Raw genomic sequence first — 18,964 nt, 5'->3', positions numbered from 1 at the left:
AATAATTTTACTCTGTAATTTAATAATTTTTAACTTTATTTCTGTGTGTTTTTACCAGTCTATAATATTCCAAATTATAAAATCTCTGTTAAAAGTAAATAACAATTATACTGCATATCAGACTTTCTCGCACGGATTACATTTTTAAAACAATTAAAATAATCTAAGGTGATTTTTCAGAACCAATGTTACCTTCATTAGATTTTCATTTTTAAGTAACTTGAATAATTCTTTACAAACAATTTAAATCGAAATTATTTTTATAGTTTAATTGTTTTGTATAGAATTTATGTAACCTAATAATAACTGTGATATTACGTTTTGTAAACCGCAATATTGGTGGTAGTACTAATGTAAAGTATTGATTGTTAGTAACAATTTATATTAAGAGTTTTTTTTAATTATTTGTTAATCATTACATTATTTGTAAATTTAAAATAATTTTAAATAAACATTACTTATTAAAAGACTATAACAGAACTACTGTAAAATTAATATAAATTATAATTAACTATTTCGAATATTTTGTATTCAATCTAAAAAATTGTTAAACAGAAAAATTAAATATGTAGAGAAAAATGATTTTTTTCATGAAAAAGGTACTTTGGATATTAAGTTTCTATTCTTCGTTATAACTTGCTATAAAATCGTTACAACATTTTATAACTTCATATTCGCAAATATTTCTGTCTAACGTATGTAACAATAAACAAAATCGTTCTTTCATATTTTTTTTTATTCTATCTGTATATTTAGAGGTACCCTCTTCTGAAAATTTTTCATCCCACATTTTTAATTCTTCATCCACATCAGGATAGACTAATTGATCTGAAATTCAATTAAAATTTACAATCTCATTTTTTTAAACATTGTAACGAAAAGATTAAATAAAATAATCAACCTTCTCGGCTAGTGAAATATTTAACAGTTAACAAAATATAAGTAGCTAACATAAAAAAACTATATAGTTGGGCCAACCGAAATTATGTTTAATATAGTTTAACCATCAATAAACTCAATTGAGAGACAATAAAATAAATAATATTTACAATATATATATATACAGGGTGGCCCACCACTCACTGACAACTTAAATAACTTTTGATCCAGTTAATATTTTTATCTGATTTTTTTTTAAATAATAGTTATACGTTAGGTCTATAGCTATATCTCAATAATTAATTTTTTTACATTTTATTAAAAATATTAATTATTTTTATTAATTAATTTGGAGGTGTGTAACTTTTTCCATGAAAATGACATACTTTTGAATGAGAGTGATAAGTAATAATTGCCTTATCAAATTTCTTATCATGGTATTAATGCCAAGGTTGTAAATTGTAGTAATCACGAAAAGATAGTGTTTTCTTCTGTCCTTTTCTCAATACGTATTTCAATGTTTAATACCGTAAAATAATACATGAAAATTCAAATTTTCACAAACTTTAAAATGCTACAGAATATTTACTACTGAATATCAATAAGATATTTTTTTATTAAAATTTTTCTTAAATTCTACTCTACAAAATAGCTATTTTAGATTTTTTTTTTACATTTTATTTAAAATTTAAAAATTATTAATATTTTTAATAAAATGTAAAAAAATTAATTATTGAGATATAGCTATAGACCTAACGTATAACTATTATTTAAAAAAAAAATCAGCTAAAAATATTAACTGGATCAAAAGTTATTTAAGTTGTCAGTGAGTGGTGGGCCACTCTCTCTCTCTATATATATATATATAGAGAGAGTGTTTGGGTTTTCATAAACCACTTGATTATTCACAAAATAAATACATTGTTAGAAAAAAAATTTTGATTTCATATAGTCACATATATTTCTTGACTTATCAGCTAATAATGACTTTCTAGAATCATTCCTTATAACTTAAAAGGCTATCAACTTTATTAGTTTCGAAGCGAAACTGAGAATGTATTAATTTTATCACGAGGTATTTTTTTTACCTACATAGAAACATACTTGTTTAGTTAACTTATAAAATAAATAATTATCTAATTAAGAAAATGACTGATCGATAACATTGAACTTATATTTTAGAAGTTATAAATAATTTAAAATAATTACTATAAGTGAAGAGTGAGTGCTAATATTTTTATTACTAGTTATTTAATCTTCTTATTCTTTGTCCCGTATAAATATTAAAGGGAGAATAATTTCCGAAGTGCTGGTTCAAAAGTTTTATCAACCAGTAATTTTTTTAATTAGATTATTTTTACCCTGTGTATTTAGAGAGATCACTCTAAATAAACAGATCAGTTTATCCTGAACAACTTCCTTAATTGAAAAATAAAATAATATTAAATAATTTTGTTAATGGTTTCTTTAAGATTAATGTTTCTTTAAATTTCATTAAGTTTTTATGATAATATATATATATATTTTAGAACCGTATAAAATATCGTATATAATTTCAAAAAGAAATGTAAAAATGATGATATTATATATTTTTTTGAAATACCTATAAAACAATTAAAAAACAAATTGTTGAATAAAAAAATGATAACACTATTTATCTGTTGAAATGGAGACTATCAAAAAATTAGTTTTAAGTATTTTATTATTAAAATCGAGGTATACTTTCAACATCATAAAGGCCATAACCAGATTCAGCGTTAACCAAGCATTGTTTTATTCTTTCTACTGGATCATCTGGAGTATTATCTAATGACTGAACCTGAAATAAAAATTACATTGAAAATATGTAAAATATTATAATATAAAATAATATAAAGATATTTCATTTATTTATATATATTTTTGATTAATTAATGTTGAATTTAAAAATACCGTAAATTAAAGAAACTTTAATATAGTGAGATAATTTTGTAATAGGTTAAAATGTTCAACATTAATAAAAAAAGTAGTGGTTTGAGTATTGATCTACTGCCACTTTTACGTTAAAAAAAATCATTACATTAATAAATTAAATTTACTATTTAAATCTCTCACGTTTTGGCAGTAGCAGTTAAATATGTTGTAATTAGATGTTAGCTTTATGGATTAATAATTTTTGTAGTGTCTTCGATGTATTTTATGATGAGATGCTATTCTCTTAAAGAGAATAGTTCTTGGAAGTTCTTAGTAAAGGTATGACATGTATTCTTGTCACTGTTTAGTCCAGTTAGAGGATAAACAAAGGACTTTCAATGAGGAGTTTAACTTTAATTTATTTTGACACGAAAATAATTCAAAAATATCTTTTTGATCCATAAAATATTTTAATGACCGAGGTTGGTAATATTAGAAATAATGGGTTTGCCCATAAGAGGGAAATTATTTAGTATTTCATCTAAGAAAATCAATTATATTTTGAATTGTAGTAAAATCAGAGCTTACAATTTTTGAGTCATTAAGAGATTTTAGTAAATTAAAGAGGAATTAAAGAGTAGCCAAAAGTTAGCCCTAAAATCTATAAAAATAAAATTGAATTTTAATCTATACATTTTTATGAAATAATCATGATTTAATGAAAAAATAAGGGCTAGTATAATTAATAAATCAGACTATATAGTAATAAATTTATACATTAAAATAACTTACAGAATTGAATAAAAAAAAAAATAAAGATTATTATATCAGTCACTGTTATTATGTTCAATGTTTTAGTTTTGTTATAAGATTGTTTTTTTCGCATATTTTTGAAAAATATGGCAAAAGACTTGTAGGTTCATAGGAAGCTGTATACTATATATTTGATATAAACGAACATTTTTGAGACGCAGAGGGTCACTATATTTGACTAGGGGGTCGGTAATGTTGTAGTAATTTGATTTAAAACTGGTTAGTAGTTGCTGGCCCTATTAACCAATCTATACTTGGGTTATTAATTTAATTTTCATAGAAAGAATGCTAAAAAAAAATGTATTATCTTTATTAAAATTTCATTAGTATCAATGTTTTAAAATATTCTAAGAAGTTATGTAAAAAAAAAATTTTTTTTTTAAGTTAATTTTAACGTTAGCGCAATTTTTAGATATAATAATAAATGTCTAAAATTAAGGGATTTTTCAAATGTTCAGCCCTAATAGGTTTAATTAGAATAAAATCAATTTGTTTTGACGTATAATCTAACAAAATGAAACATTATTATTTTATGCTTGAAGAGCAATGTCTAAGATAATCCTAAAAAATATTCTATATGGACCAAAATCCAGGACTTACTTATCATGTTTGTTACGTTAAGCTATGCCGCGTTTGTAACTATATAAGAAATACTCCCCTCGCACACGAAATTACCTGGTATGTTTAGATTTAGTTTGATGGAATATTTATGAATTATGTAAATGCATTGTAAAATGTTGATGCTGTTTTTCAAATAAAATATTGAGGGTGCTAGAGTGCTGTAATTTAATTAATTAATATTGTTTGAAACCAAAATATTAAAAATGACTAGAAAAGATGTATGCAATATGCAAGCATAGATAGCGTCTTTCGTCAGAAGGGAAACTACTATGAGTCACCTACTTATTAGTTGCGACAATATTTATATTTCTCTAATAACAATTGTCAAAGAACGTTTTCATTATTCATTAGAGAATATTTTGGAAAATATTTTGTTTTACATATTGTATCCATAAAATATAAATAATTATGATTATTATTAGTGAGTTGTAAGGTATTTTTATTACAAGTAGTGCGCTCTTTCCAACTGCTGAACAACTGTATTTTCAAAGTTGCACTTAAAATTAAAGTTACCCTATTTTACTATACTATAAAAATGAAATAACATTTCTCTTTTCCGTTACAATAGAGTCGCTACATTGTTGAATCAAGATATCACAATCATATTTCATTTCATCTTGAAATTCTTCACAAATTATGTCTTTCATGACATTACCATGATGGCGTTTAGCATCTGCTAAGTATTTGAATTTAGTAACAGTATAACCTAGCAATGTATTTGCGGTTTCTTCAAATGTAGTTTTAAAATTATTTGCTGTAACAAAATTATTTCAATTTAACTTTTGAAGGAAATATAATTAATATAAAAATTTATTATAGTTTTATATAGATTATTATTATTTATATTGATTTAATTATTAATTAAATTTCCTGTAAAATAAACTATCTACACGCACTGGTAGATTAAAGTGCCATAGGAACTGAAATACTCTCACAAAATCAAACGATTTTGCACTAAATATAATATAGCAATTTTATGACCTTTTATCAGTATAAAATAATATGATGTTCTCAAAAATGTTTTGTTCTTACCATTGATGAATAGTCACTGGGGCCTTAATGAGGGGATTCTGGAAATCCGAAGAAAGGTATGGGAAATTATTAAAATTAAAGTTAATGTCGGAAAATGTGAATTTTATAAGTTGATAATATTGATTGTTAATAAATATGTTCATATTTGAGCATCTAATTAAAAAAAACCTAGATCCGTCTCTATCCATCTACTAAAATTATATATATGTTATGGCCAATGTAGAATTACGGGCAGTGTGATACATTGATCGAGTGTTATACAACGTATAATATAAATTATAATACTAAATCTAGTAAGACACTTATTTTCTCAGAAACTATTGAGAATTTAAAATTTTTGTAAAAAGAAAAATTATTAAATTTATAAAACTCTACAATAATATGAAGTAAAATAAATTTTTTTTTTATCTCTTCAGGGATAAAAATGCTTATTTATAATTTAAATGGAAACCACTATTTTTGATTTGATAATATGATAGAAAAAACAAATTACAAAGAATTTTGTTTTCATAATTTTTTTATCCAAACAACCGTTTACGTTTTATAATTGTTTAAAGATTTTGACTTCCAGAAAAAATATTGTCATTTATAACGTTTCATAATAACGGTAGCGGTGTAACCGGTATTTTTGTTAGATCCTTTTGTCTTACAAAACCATAGACTTCGCTATTAATTATACACCGAAAACCCGATTTGAATCTATTATTGTTATCACTCATTTAGTGCGTAGTAAATTTTTATAGCTAATTTACCTGTCATAACTTTATCAATATAATTTGGTTTATGCAACAGCAAATAAAAATAATGACTTCTATATTTAATACAGTAAAATGACAATAGAAATTTGTCCTAAAATCACTTAAGCTGTAACAGACGAACGGTTAATAGGATAAAAAAAATTATAAGAACACAATTGTTTGTAATTTTTTTTTCTATCATATTATAAAGTTTAAAATAAGGGTTCCCATTTAAGCAAATTATAAATTAGGGTTTTTATCCTTGAAGGGATGAAAAAAGTAATAGTTTGACTACATATTACTGTAGAGTTTTTTGAACTTGATATTTTTTCTCTATAATATAATTTAAAATTCTCAATATTTTCTGAGAAAATGAGTGTCTTACCAGATTTCAATCACCTGTATACTTTGCCAGGATAAATTTAGACAATATAGGAATCATTGATTTCATTATAATAGTAATAGTGTCAGATATTGTAAAATGACTTAATAAAAAAATACAAAATATTAAATGTATTGGATATGAATTACTGAATTATAAATGATAAAATTTGTAAAATAAAATTTATTTATTTATTAATTTATTTTACAACATTTAATGTTGTTTATATTTTTAATTATGTCATTTAAATTTGAATTATAAAACCAATCCAACTTTTTTTAAATTAATATTTTGTTTTGTGTGTAACAGTATCAGGATGTAGGAAACATACATCGAACGCATAGAATTCATTTAGTTGGGTGGATTCAACCCCTTTGTATTTTGCTGGTATAAACCAACTAACTTGCCATAAATAAGTCTCAGGAATATTCTAAGGAATGCCAGTCGAACTTAGCTTTTTGCTCTATTTTTGGTAGTGTCAGTGGTTACAATCTTTTCAGTGATACCAAGAGTAATTTTATACTTAGTTGACCTTGTTGCCCTTTGTACAACTCGAGAAAAAGAGTTTTAAGAACAATACGTATTTTAGGCTCCGTCATGGAGAGCTATTTTTTAGTGTTTTTGTAACTATTAAAATTCTGAATACGTGGAGTATATAACAATATCTAAGAGTATGATACGATACATATTACGCCGTACAGTACTACATTAACCTGTCTAAGTTGAGTTTTAATTACATTATCAACCATTTTGTATATGTAATTGAATAATAAAATACGTGTAGCTTACTCGAAGAATCAAATACTTTAACATTTAACACATTAATAAAGTTTTGATCTATAGTGTTTAGAGTACTCAGGCATTGTCTAAAGTTTTCCTTTGATGTAGCATTTTCGACAAAACTATCATGCAATATCTAACAAAATATAAAGTTAAAAATTAAGTAAAATAAAATAATATACTTAATTATCAAAGTAGTTAATATTTATAACAATTAAACTCAAGTTTACGATAAACTAATAGTATATATGTTATAGTTTAGAATTTCCCAATACACCATATAGATTATATTCTAAACGTCAAAATATCATTAATATTAAATATAGCTTAAATTAGATATACTAAGTGTCATCAATTAAACTATTAATTTTATAGTAAGCTTTCATAGAAGGATTAAAAATATACTATAACTATTAACTATTATTAATAATAACCTTTATTATTGTATATACTTTTTCAACGAAAGTATTACAGCAACTCTCAACGTTTGTAACACAATTTTCTATATTGTTTTCCGGTGGACATATTGTAAGTGTCATTATAGATCTAAAATGATTTTGAGCAGTTATAATATCTTCAAATTTTTGACGATCAGCAAAATTCCTTTGCCACACTATTAATTTTTCTTCGAATATGTCTGTAAATTCTAAATTTAAATTTAAATATTTGATTAATAAATCATCCTTCCTACTTGATTTTGCTTCATAACGGTAGTAACTACAAATTAATAATTTATAGTTTCTTATAATAATTTAATAATAATACTTACTCGGATCTTCATAAACATTATGTACCGTATCATGACTTTCTAAGCATATTTTGAACTCGTCAACTAATTCGAAATATCCACAAATAATTGATTGTATCTATAATAGATTTGAATAACTTTAAAAGGATTATTAAAAAAGTTACAAATATATCATTTATCTTATCGTACGAAGATAGATAGCTGTTATATATAAATGTTAACAATCACATAAAGTTTCATAGGTGCAATAGATTTAATATACTAGAATAATTTCATAATTTATTTACCTAGACTAAGAACAATTTATACTTACATGCATAAACAAAAATAAAGTAGATATTCTCTGAACCAACATCATTAAACAATGTACTTACTTAAATTATAGAATATATTCTACAAATTGAATAAATGGCATTGAATAGCATATCATTTATTTTTGTATTTAGTATTTATATAAATTCCCACTAAAGGTTTATTTACATAACAGAAAAACTATAAAATGTATTACGTTGAAAATAACTTAAGAAAAACATTATTATGACGCATATATTTTTAGGTTGAAGATAACTTATTACTTAAAAAAAAAATGGGTCAAAATAATATTTTTCTAGAAAAATATGAATATAAGTGAATACTGTAATCTAACTTCATAAACTTTAATTTAACATTCAAAATAATATCAATATTATTCATAAAAATATGTGTTATTATTACAATTATCGTATTCAGAAAAAACAAATAAATAATGAATTTCAATTTTTAAAATAATTTTAAAATAGGTTGCTCAGAACTTAAATGAAATGAATTTAAAAAGACTTTACGACTGCTAAATTGAGAAAAATATAACTAAAAGAAATCAATAAAAAAATGGTTAATATTATTTTTATTGCCGTTTAATTAATGGTCAAAGATAAAAGAATCACCTAGTATATAATTAGATATTTCTAGGCCGTACCTCTGTTTTGTCTAGGTATAATAATGTTAATAAAATTTGAAGTACTAGTCAAAAAGTCAATTTTTTTAACTAGATAAGTAATTAATAATTTTTAAATTGAGATATACTATGCTCCACCTAGCTGGGGTTCCGCACCAGACCCGGAGCCCTACGTGCCTTACTCGCCTTCGCCGCGTAAGCCTCTTGGGACCGTCATCATAAGTAGGCCACTGAATCCGGTAGGGGTACCCGGCTAAGCCGGGCACGATAAGTCCCTATTTTTAAATTATTGTCGTTATGAACTATTCTATCCAATTTTCAACATAATTAATTAAACTATACACTTAGGTATTTCTCCTTAGTTATAAAAAGTTAGTTTTATTTCACCAATTTGGAAATCTGATGATTGCTTTTATGTTTCTAATCAGATAATTCAGTGTATTATCTAAATTATTAGTGAAATTAATCAAACCTCAACTTTCAAATATAGTTGCCCAAAGTTCATTGAACGATCAACAAGTTTTTCGCCCCAAAAGATCTATTGAAACAAATCTTACTTCATATTATCAATTGATATCTGTATACGTAGCCTTGAACTTTTAAATTGACATTATTTATACAAGAATTAAAAAGAGCGTTTGACACTTAATAAACTTGAAAATCAACTTTAAGTATAAAATAGTAAATTGGCTAATAGCTTCTTATTTGGTTGATCGATTTCAAGTAATCAGAGTATCTAACACCTTATCTAGACCTAGAGAGGTTAAATCTAGTGTACCCCAAGACGGCCACTTATCAGCTATTTCTTTCTTTATCTTTATAAATGATTTAGATACCGAATTTCATCAATGAATATTTTTAGTGTTGACGATTTATAATTATTTATGGTGATAAAACCTCAAAATGTGTGTATTAAATAGCAAGAAAACTTAAACAGATTTGTCAACTGGTGTATTGATAATGGTCTATCGGTTAATGCAAGTAAATGTTGCCAAATATAATTTATCGATGTCGTTATCCAATAGTAAATAATTATTACATAGATAATATTAACCTAGAGGTAAAAAAATGTAATGTAAAAAAATTAGATATAACATCTGATTTAAGTTATAAAACATATAATAATATCAAAATATTAAGAATAACTACAATTAAGTTATTTATTCAGGATTATTGTTTGATTTAATATAATATGTACATGCATATTATGCATATATGTATAATAAAATATATAAAACAAGTTAATAATTATAAGGATTTTAGTTTAACTTATTTTTTTTATTAATTGAATATTATTTTAAGGTAAAGAATTGAATAACTTAATATGGTTCTTAATTTTTAACCTATATAAATTTAAATGCATTAAAAATAAATCCATATATTTGGAGACTGTTTGCTCAATGTAATTTATATCAAACTATAATAAGTCAAACAATAATCCTAAAAAAATAACTCATTATTAATCTTTTATTATAGTTTTTGGTTTATTAAAATACAAATTTTTGTTCATATATCTATATCAGATTATAATTTATGTGTATTTGAACATTATTTGTGCAGTTGGTCAATATTTTTTTGCGCATTTAACAAAAAAAATTTTGGCATCCTACAACTACTAAAATGATTAATTTAAAATAATTAAAGCAAGCTAGATAGGTAAATAAATGGCGTAAAAAAATTGTTTTCTAAGGGTTTGACCTAAGAAATGTATAATTATTTTGTAATCAAAACGATAAATTGTTATTTATTTAATGGAATAAATTTATTTAGATATAAAAAGTGAATTCAATAATCATTATTAAGGGGTTATAATGGCCATAATATATTATTATTTTAAATTAATTTTGTATAATAAATTTTAATTTAATGAAATTGTAACTTTGACATAAAGAAGTCAGCATATTAAATTATATGTAGAATTCCAAGGGATTTCGAAACATATAAACAATGTTGATATGTTACAACATATCAACTATTTACAACAATGTTGTAAATAGTTAATGATAAATTACAATTTCAATTGGACACTGAATACTCAAACCCTATTAACTTTAACACTTCTCTTGTAAGCAACAGATTTTGTTAAAGAGGACGGAAAAATATAATTAGTTTCCACTTAAACTATTCACTTAATGAATTTGAATTAAATTACTAAAAAAAAAAATATTAATTATGTATTTATAGATAAAAAAAAATGTTATTTTTTTAAAACATCATTTGACAAAAGTTTAAAAACGTTAAATTTATTTTTAAATTATACTAAAATAGTAACCTAAAATAATGCTATTTAAATTTTTTCGTTGCTTAAAAAGTACATTAGATATTGAAGTATTTATTTTAAAATATATAGACGTTATTATTTCATACTTTTAAAATAAGTATGAGCAATGCTTGATTTAAAAACTTAGTGGTAGGTAAAAATATAAAAAAATGTAACATTTTACAAAATTTCAATTAAATATCAAATTTTAATATGATTTATTATTTATATTAATAATATATTGCATCATCATTGCTATACAATTAATATCGTATAAATGTATTGATGGAAATTAAGTATCATTGTCAAAGGCATTTATATTTTAATAACGTTTAAATTATTGAATTATTGTTCCACTAATAATTTTAATCGCTAGATGTGCTAGGGTAGATTTTCGAAATACATTTATTAGTTAGATACTCGAATTAAAAAATTAAAAAATTCTTAATCCGAACAACTCAATAAATAAAATAAAAAGATTCAATAGAGGTTTAATTAAATGTATTTCATCTCTGTTTTTGAGTTACATCAAAAAACATCAATAATTATAAGAAATGAATAGTAAATCAACAATTTCAATAAGTCGATTTCATATGCTAAAAATCATAACCCTTTATCGTTAGTTTTAAATCATTTTTAAATGATTTTAGTAATTCTATTATATTATAAATATTTATTTAGTTTAATAAGTTTTTTTTTTAACTCAAATATATAATATTTTTTAATCAAATAATCTTTTTCTTTGCAAACATTTTAATTTTCCATGGTAATTCTTTTAGCGCTAATCCTTAGATTTTTCATAAAATAATAATTATGTTAATAAAATTAAATTGGTATTTTGTAGTTTCATATCTTATTATACAGAGTGTTTAGTAAGGCAGGAAACGAGTTTCTATTGTTCTCATTGTTACAAACACCCTGTATAATAGAACAAGGAAAAAAACCCTTTTCTGGGAAAATTACTTAGCGTGCTCGGATTTTCAAAACTTTTTTTTTCAACGAAAGTACTCGGTTACCAGACTCCAGGAAAAGTATTGGCGAAGGTCGGAAAATTTTTGCCGCTCGCCCGTGAGCGTTTTAAAATTTCGACCGTTTTCGAGAAATACGCCCAATGATATTCCTGAGATATGATAAAAAAATCAATTCAATCCGTTCATTTTTCACCGTTTTATGAGCTTTAAGCTTCGATGCGAAGCTGAGAAGGTATTGGTTTAACTATGATGTGCTTTCTTTTTTTTTTGTGTCTGTTACCACTTTTTCTCAGCTCTCACCGAACGGATTTTTTTCAACAATACGTCAAAAGATCACAAATCGTATCTAGTCGAAGACATTACCCTTAAAAATTGAAAAAATTTCTCTCGTTCCCCGTATATGGGGGAAACCTCCAAAAAAATTACAATTTTAAAAATCGCTAATTTTTGAAATTTTTTAAATTTTTTTTACTAAAAACTGCCGTAACTTTTTCAAAAATGAACAAATCAATATAATTTTTTTTATATAGATGCTTGATGTCTTTACTAATCATTTGGTATATTTTTTTTGTAAATCTAACCCTTTATCTGCCCACAGGGGAAGATTTAAAATGACAACTTTTTCACAAAAAATTAACTTTTTCAACTTAACTTTTGAAAATGTTCCAAAAGGTCTGACACTTTTATATATATATTTTAAATCAAAGCTAATGTAATATACTTTAATTTGAAAAAAAAGACCTCTGGACTTGTCTTCGTGGTGAAAATGGCTACCGAATGCTATTATTGTGTGAAAATTCTCGATTTTATTTTTTATATTTTTAACATTATAATGCTATAACTTATAGAAAAGTGTATGGATCAACATAATTTTTTATGAGAAATAATATTTTATAATAATCCCTTTTTCATTCGACATACATTATCTTAATCAGGATATTAATAAGGAACTAGCAGATCATGTAGCTTTTGGAATAATCCACCAATTTTTTAAAATTAAACACTATCTAAAGATTTGCATTGAAGCGTTTTTTTTTTATAGTGATTTTAATCACTGTCAGATATCATTATACTTGATCCAACTATACCACGGCACCACTGTGCTGCGACCCCTCTGTGCTGGGTTTTATTTTTAAGTCCACGCGCATGGATTAATAGGCGCATTGAATCATTTCTGCTCATATGTTTATTATGAACCTTAATTATATGGTGTATTTTGTATTTTTATTAGGACACTATTTTGCATTTGCACATAGCACTATATTTTATCGAGGAATATTGTATGTTAAATATAAATTGCAAGACGGTTATAATTATATAAGTTTGTACTTATCAGAACAGTACATTATGAATAATAATTTTTTTCTCATATATGATGTATGAGTCTATGAGTTTATCGTTTAAATTGGGATTCATCTATGACAACTATACTGTCCAATGTTAAATCGCAGTTACCAATATTTTTATCAAAATTAAATTTTTTACATAGTCCCACGTAATAACCTGCTGAATTTTTTTTTAATTATTCTATAATATAAACACAATTATTATAATTAGAATATTAATAATTTTTGTGTATACCATTGGTGTACTTAAGGGAGATATCTTTAATATAGCTTTAATCAAGTTAGAATATGGATAACTTCCAAGATATACAACAATAAAAAAATTGCATGTTGAAATAATATAAATTAATAACTTAATCCCGCTTGTATGGAAAACGATGTATATTTAAGTAAGAAGGAAATTGTAAGAAAACCATTAATTTCTATACAGATATAACGAAGAATTACTTGATCTGGACGAAAGGTATATTTTTAAAATATTCAACAAACACTTATATCATCTTGACATTTTAATTGAAAAACGTATACAAAGAGGGGACAAGTTAAAATTATTAATTCGTGTAATGACTTGTTTATTTAATTTTCAAATTTCTTCAAACAAATCTGTTTTTTTTTTTTGTAATTTTCTTTAATTTTAATGATTAAGGAAACGCAAATTTGTATATTCTTACTTTTTTTAGAAAAAATAAATTACAAAAATTTTATTTACATACAATATTTAATCTTTTATATATTTATAACAATAATTGGCAACTACATATAAACTAGAAATTTCCACAAAATTTTACTTTTATCTGGTTGTTTTAACAAAAATCTATTGTCTGTACAAAAAATTTGTAAGAACAATTGTATTGTTAGTAAAATGCAAATTCTACAAAAAAGTTTCGAATGACTTTTTTGGAATACTAAAAATACTACAAATTTTTACATTTTCTCTAGTTTAGAGCACACTCTAATAATCATGACAGAAAAAAGGTAAAAAGTATTACCATTTATTTACCAATAATGTTGTAGATATTATTTTTAGACTCACAGGAAAAATTCTCTGTTGGTACTTCTCAAATCTTGAAAAAAAAACCTTCATATACAAATGTCTTGACCTAAATTACAAAATTTATAATTTTTGATACAATGTACATTTTTTTAAAATATTTTTTTTTAAGAATTTTTGCCTCATGATAAATTTAAAGCATAACCTTTATTATTTATCACTGATAAGAAATAAATTTAAATACAAAATTATTATTTTTAACAAATCACATCACTGTTAATATGTAAAATAGGATGATATTCATCCATTGGTGTAAGATGAATGTCAACCAGTTATGACATACGTACGAAAGAACATCCAAAGTGTTGAAAATAACTTCCAAGATATACACAATAAAAATATTGCATGTTGAAATAATATAAATTCATCTACTTAAACCCGTTTATATGGAAAACGATGTATATTTAAGTAAGAAGGAAATTGTAAGAAAACCATCAATTTCTATACAGAGATAACGAAGGATAACTCGATTTGGACGAAAGGTATATTTTTAAAATATTCAACAAACACTTATATCATCTTGACATTTTAATTGAAAAACGTATACAATGAGGGGAGATATTTTAGAGACTACATGCAGAATATTCGATAACCTTAATAAAGTTATGCATATGAAATACATACGCCTTTAAATATTCTGAAATGCTCTACAAGTATGTCAGGAGTACAAACTAGGCAATACTAGAAACACCTGTGATTGTGTATAAGCGAACCTGTTTGTCTTTAACTAAAAATTATAAAAACTTAAAAAGTTATAAAGCAATACTGGTTTTCGATCAGTCAAAATTTTATTTAAACCATTGTTTATTTAATAGAAAAGAGTTAAAAAATAATAATAAGTTCTTATTTAACTTTTGAAAATTAGTATATATTCCCGTAAAACAAACCACAAAGGAAATGAGAATAAATGAGTATACGAAGATGATGATGAGAGTTTGCTTTAATGTTCACGTACATGTAATCGTACAGCAGTCACCTAATTCGGCTGACAATCCGTATTGGCTGTGGGTGTCGAAAGGCCGTTGTTATAGGATGGGAATAAGGGTAAAACCTAGGAATAAAGTACAAGCAAGGATAGCAACAACCGAATACTGGGACTGATGAATGACACAAAGTATAAGGCTACGCACTGGAGTCGACTGACAACGTTGGTCAGATACTTTGGGTTTAAATAGTTTTAGAATAATTGCTAATTTCACAATAATTATTTTTTATTGTCAATTCATCAGTAATTTGTAGTGGATGCGATGTCTGTGTTTTATTTTATAAAATTTTTTTCTTGCAATTGTAACGTGACACCATCTCAAAATAGTTATATATATATCATGTAATGCAATATAAGTATACCAATTTTATTTATATGAATAATATATAGAATAGATAAATGATGTTTTGACAAATCTAATTATTTCCTGTTATTTTTTTTAAAATTAAATATTAAATTCTTAGACTACATTAAAATCAAATGTTATATTATTTGTTTGTAATAATAAAAAAATTAAATTAAATTATAATTTTTTTCTATAAGAAAACTTGTTGAATTCGTATCTATATTTTGAAATATAAATTTTTTTAATACTTTAACAGCCTATAAAAGGCCATAGTGGCTTCCCCCGAAGAGAAGGTTGCTGCGGGACGGTTGGTTAGTCCATTACCGGAGAGAGTGATAGTGACCTCAATAATTATAGTTCAGTAATTATTACTAAACTTATCCCTCTCTCATTAAACAGTTACGAGTGGGTAACAGAGATAGTGCATGACTTTGCCGCACGGTTTACATTTTTAAAATCATTACTCAAAGGTGTTTTTTCAGAACCAATGTTGCCTTAATTAGATTTTCATTTTTAAGTAACTTGAATAATTCTATACAAACAATTTAAATCGATATTATTTTTAAAATTTAAATGTTTAATAAAATTGATGTAATATTATAATAACTGTGATATTACGGTTTGTAAAACGCAGTATTGTTGATAGTAATAATTTTAAGAATTGATTATTAGTAACAATTTATAGTGCTATTAAGAGTTTTTTTTTAATTATTTGTAAATCATTACATATTTGTAAATTAAAAATAATTGTAATTAATTAATAGATTATAACAGAACTACTGTAAGATCAAAATATATTATAATAATCAATCTTGATTATTATTTATTAAATCTAAAAAATTGTTAAAGTCATTACACTCTATAAAATCGGTACAACATTTTTTAACATCAAATTCGCAATAATTTTTGGGTAAAGGACTAAATTTTGAACATAATTGCTCTTTCATATAATCTTCCATTACAGTTTTAACTTCAGAGACACCATCTTCTTCACATATATAATTCCATTGTATAAAATTGTTCTCCAATGCTTTATTGAAATTTTTTGCTGAAATTAAATTAAGATTTTACTGAAATTTACAATCTCATTTTTTTAAACGTGGTAACGAAAAGTTTATATAAAATAATCAACCTTTTCGGTTAGTAAAATATTTAACAGTTAACAAAATATAAGTAATTTACTAAAAAAACTATATAGTTGGGCCAATCGAAATTATGTTTAATATAGTTTAACCAACAATAAATTATTAATTAATTATTAATTAAATAAATTATTAATAATTCTCACTAATAGTTTGGTGAACTATATAAGATAGTTCTTTCAATTAAAATATATAATAGTTTACAAAACGGTAAACAACCGATATGATAAACAACCAACGTATAAAAACAGACTGATAATAAGATAAGCCGCCAGTATAGTTTCAGCCACCGATCAGTAACTATCGCTACGAAGATGGACTTTGCAATGAGTCCGAAACGTCAGCAATCAACTGCGAACATGGATAAATCCTCAAGCTTTTCAAATATAACTTTAAAATTTTCTAATTTAATGATAATAAACAACTATGTAGTACATAAAAAAATGTCCAAATTCAAAATTAAAAAATTTTAATATCAAATTAATTACCTACTTATTAAAATATACATACAGAGTAATCAGTAAGTAAGAAAACAGATAATTTGTTACAAACAATGAAAACAATAGCAACCCGTTACCTTACTTACTCAACTCTATATTCATTTTAATAATTATGTGGAAAAATCTTCAATTGAGAGACAATAAAATAAGTAATATTCATAAATATGTATATATTCAGAGTGATCGGTTTATCATAAATCACACGATTACTAACAAAATAAACACATAATTAGAAAAAAAATTTTGATTTTTTTTAATCACATATATTTCTTGATTTAACAGCTAATAATGACTTTTTAGAAATATCCTTTATAACTTAAAAAAGGGGTATCAACTGTATTTATTTAAATGGAAACATACATATACATTTAGAAGGGTGTATCAAAAAAAAGTCGATCTTCGAAATTGTAATAAGAACCATTGTAACTTTATTATGTTCATTAAAATAGGCATTTTGGAAAAATTAGAGATTTTTAAAGATATTTTTATTGGTGGCTCAACGTGTTTTTAGTATTTTAACTAAAAATATGAAACTAATATTTTATTGTATTATATTTAATAAAAAATGAATTGTTTAATAAAAAAATTATATTTGAAAAGTATGTAATGACAATATTTATTTATTCATACTTTCAAAAATATCGTATATTATAGCTTATGCATGAATTACAAATAAAAAGGNTATTCATACTTTCAAAAATATCGTATATTATAGCTTATGCATGAATTACAAATAAAAAGGTATAAGAGTTTAAGATCTAATAATGTAACTATTCTCGGCCTTTCTTCCCGATAATGCTCCAAGGAGATTAAAAAGAAGGTGTCTTAAAGATCTTCTACAATAACTAATATAAAAAAATAAAAATTTTAAGCTTATCTGACACTTATTAGATATACACCATATAATGACTCTAATAATTATATCCACGCTATTAATTTTCGACTTATAATCATAAAACTAAAAAAATTGTGATCTATATTAAAAATCAAACTATTTTGATATACTAATCATAATATTTGACCAAAAATTGAATAACAGGGCCGTTTTTTGTTTTTTAGAGTATTTTTGGTCAAAATACTAAAAACACTTTGTTAAGTGTTTTTTAGCCATTAGTAAACATTTTTTAAAAAATCCCAAATTGTTCCAAAATGCATAATTTATTAATGTATATAATAAAGTTAAAATGGTTTTCATTAACATTTCGAAGTTCTATTTTTTTTTGATCCACCCTAAACTAAACTAAACAATGTTTAGTTAACTTATAAAATAGATAATTATATAATAGGAAAATGACTTTGTGAGAATAGTGAGAAAAACTTTCGAAATGCTTATCCAAAAGTTTTATCATTCTGTCATTTTTTTAATTAGATTATTTTAAGCCAACCTACTCTGTATATACAAAGTGTTCCGTTTATTATGTATCATATATAATTTCAAAAATAAACGTAATAAATATAGTTTAAAAAAACTAAAAAACACGCTTTTAAAGAACATCGAACTAAAAAGTTAAAAATAATTTTTAAAATAAGCTTAAAACAATAAT

General features: G+C 24.1%; 2 protein-coding genes across 3 annotated transcripts in view; both read right to left on the bottom strand.

The window, feature by feature from the left end:
- Positions 1 to 18: 18 nt before the first annotated feature.
- Positions 19 to 8,326, bottom strand: LOC126894789 (uncharacterized). 2 transcript variants are annotated; one of them, XM_050666051.1, is made up of 7 exons: positions 8,199 to 8,326; positions 7,907 to 8,003; positions 7,572 to 7,783; positions 7,147 to 7,273; positions 4,752 to 4,960; positions 2,602 to 2,698; positions 19 to 828 (listed from the first exon to the last, which is right to left on the bottom strand). In XM_050666051.1, the coding sequence occupies exons 1-7, from the start codon at positions 8,241 to 8,243 to the stop codon at positions 620 to 622; spliced, it is 996 nt and encodes a 331-aa protein (XP_050522008.1). In that variant the 5' UTR covers positions 8,244 to 8,326; the 3' UTR covers positions 19 to 619. The 2 variants fall into 2 exon arrangements, with proteins under 2 accessions (XP_050522008.1, XP_050522009.1); XM_050666052.1 differs by having other exon boundaries at positions 7,590 to 7,783.
- Positions 8,327 to 16,565: 8,239 nt separating this feature from the next.
- Positions 16,566 to 18,964, bottom strand: part of LOC126894788 (uncharacterized) — a 72,092-nt gene continuing 69,693 nt past the window's right edge. The window contains exon 7 of the mRNA XM_050666048.1: positions 16,566 to 16,826. Coding sequence (XP_050522005.1) covers positions 16,585 to 16,826 — 242 coding nt within the window. The 3' untranslated portion in view covers positions 16,566 to 16,584. The remainder of the gene's footprint in view (positions 16,827 to 18,964) is intronic.

This window comes from Daktulosphaira vitifoliae, unplaced genomic scaffold, assembly GCF_025091365.1.
Source record: "Daktulosphaira vitifoliae isolate Bord-2020 unplaced genomic scaffold, ASM2509136v1 Scaffold_1, whole genome shotgun sequence".
NCBI classification, from domain to species: domain Eukaryota; kingdom Metazoa; phylum Arthropoda; class Insecta; order Hemiptera; family Phylloxeridae; genus Daktulosphaira; species Daktulosphaira vitifoliae.
The sequence above is the reverse complement of the archived record's forward strand: the minus strand, read 5'-3'. Positions and strand labels throughout refer to the sequence as shown.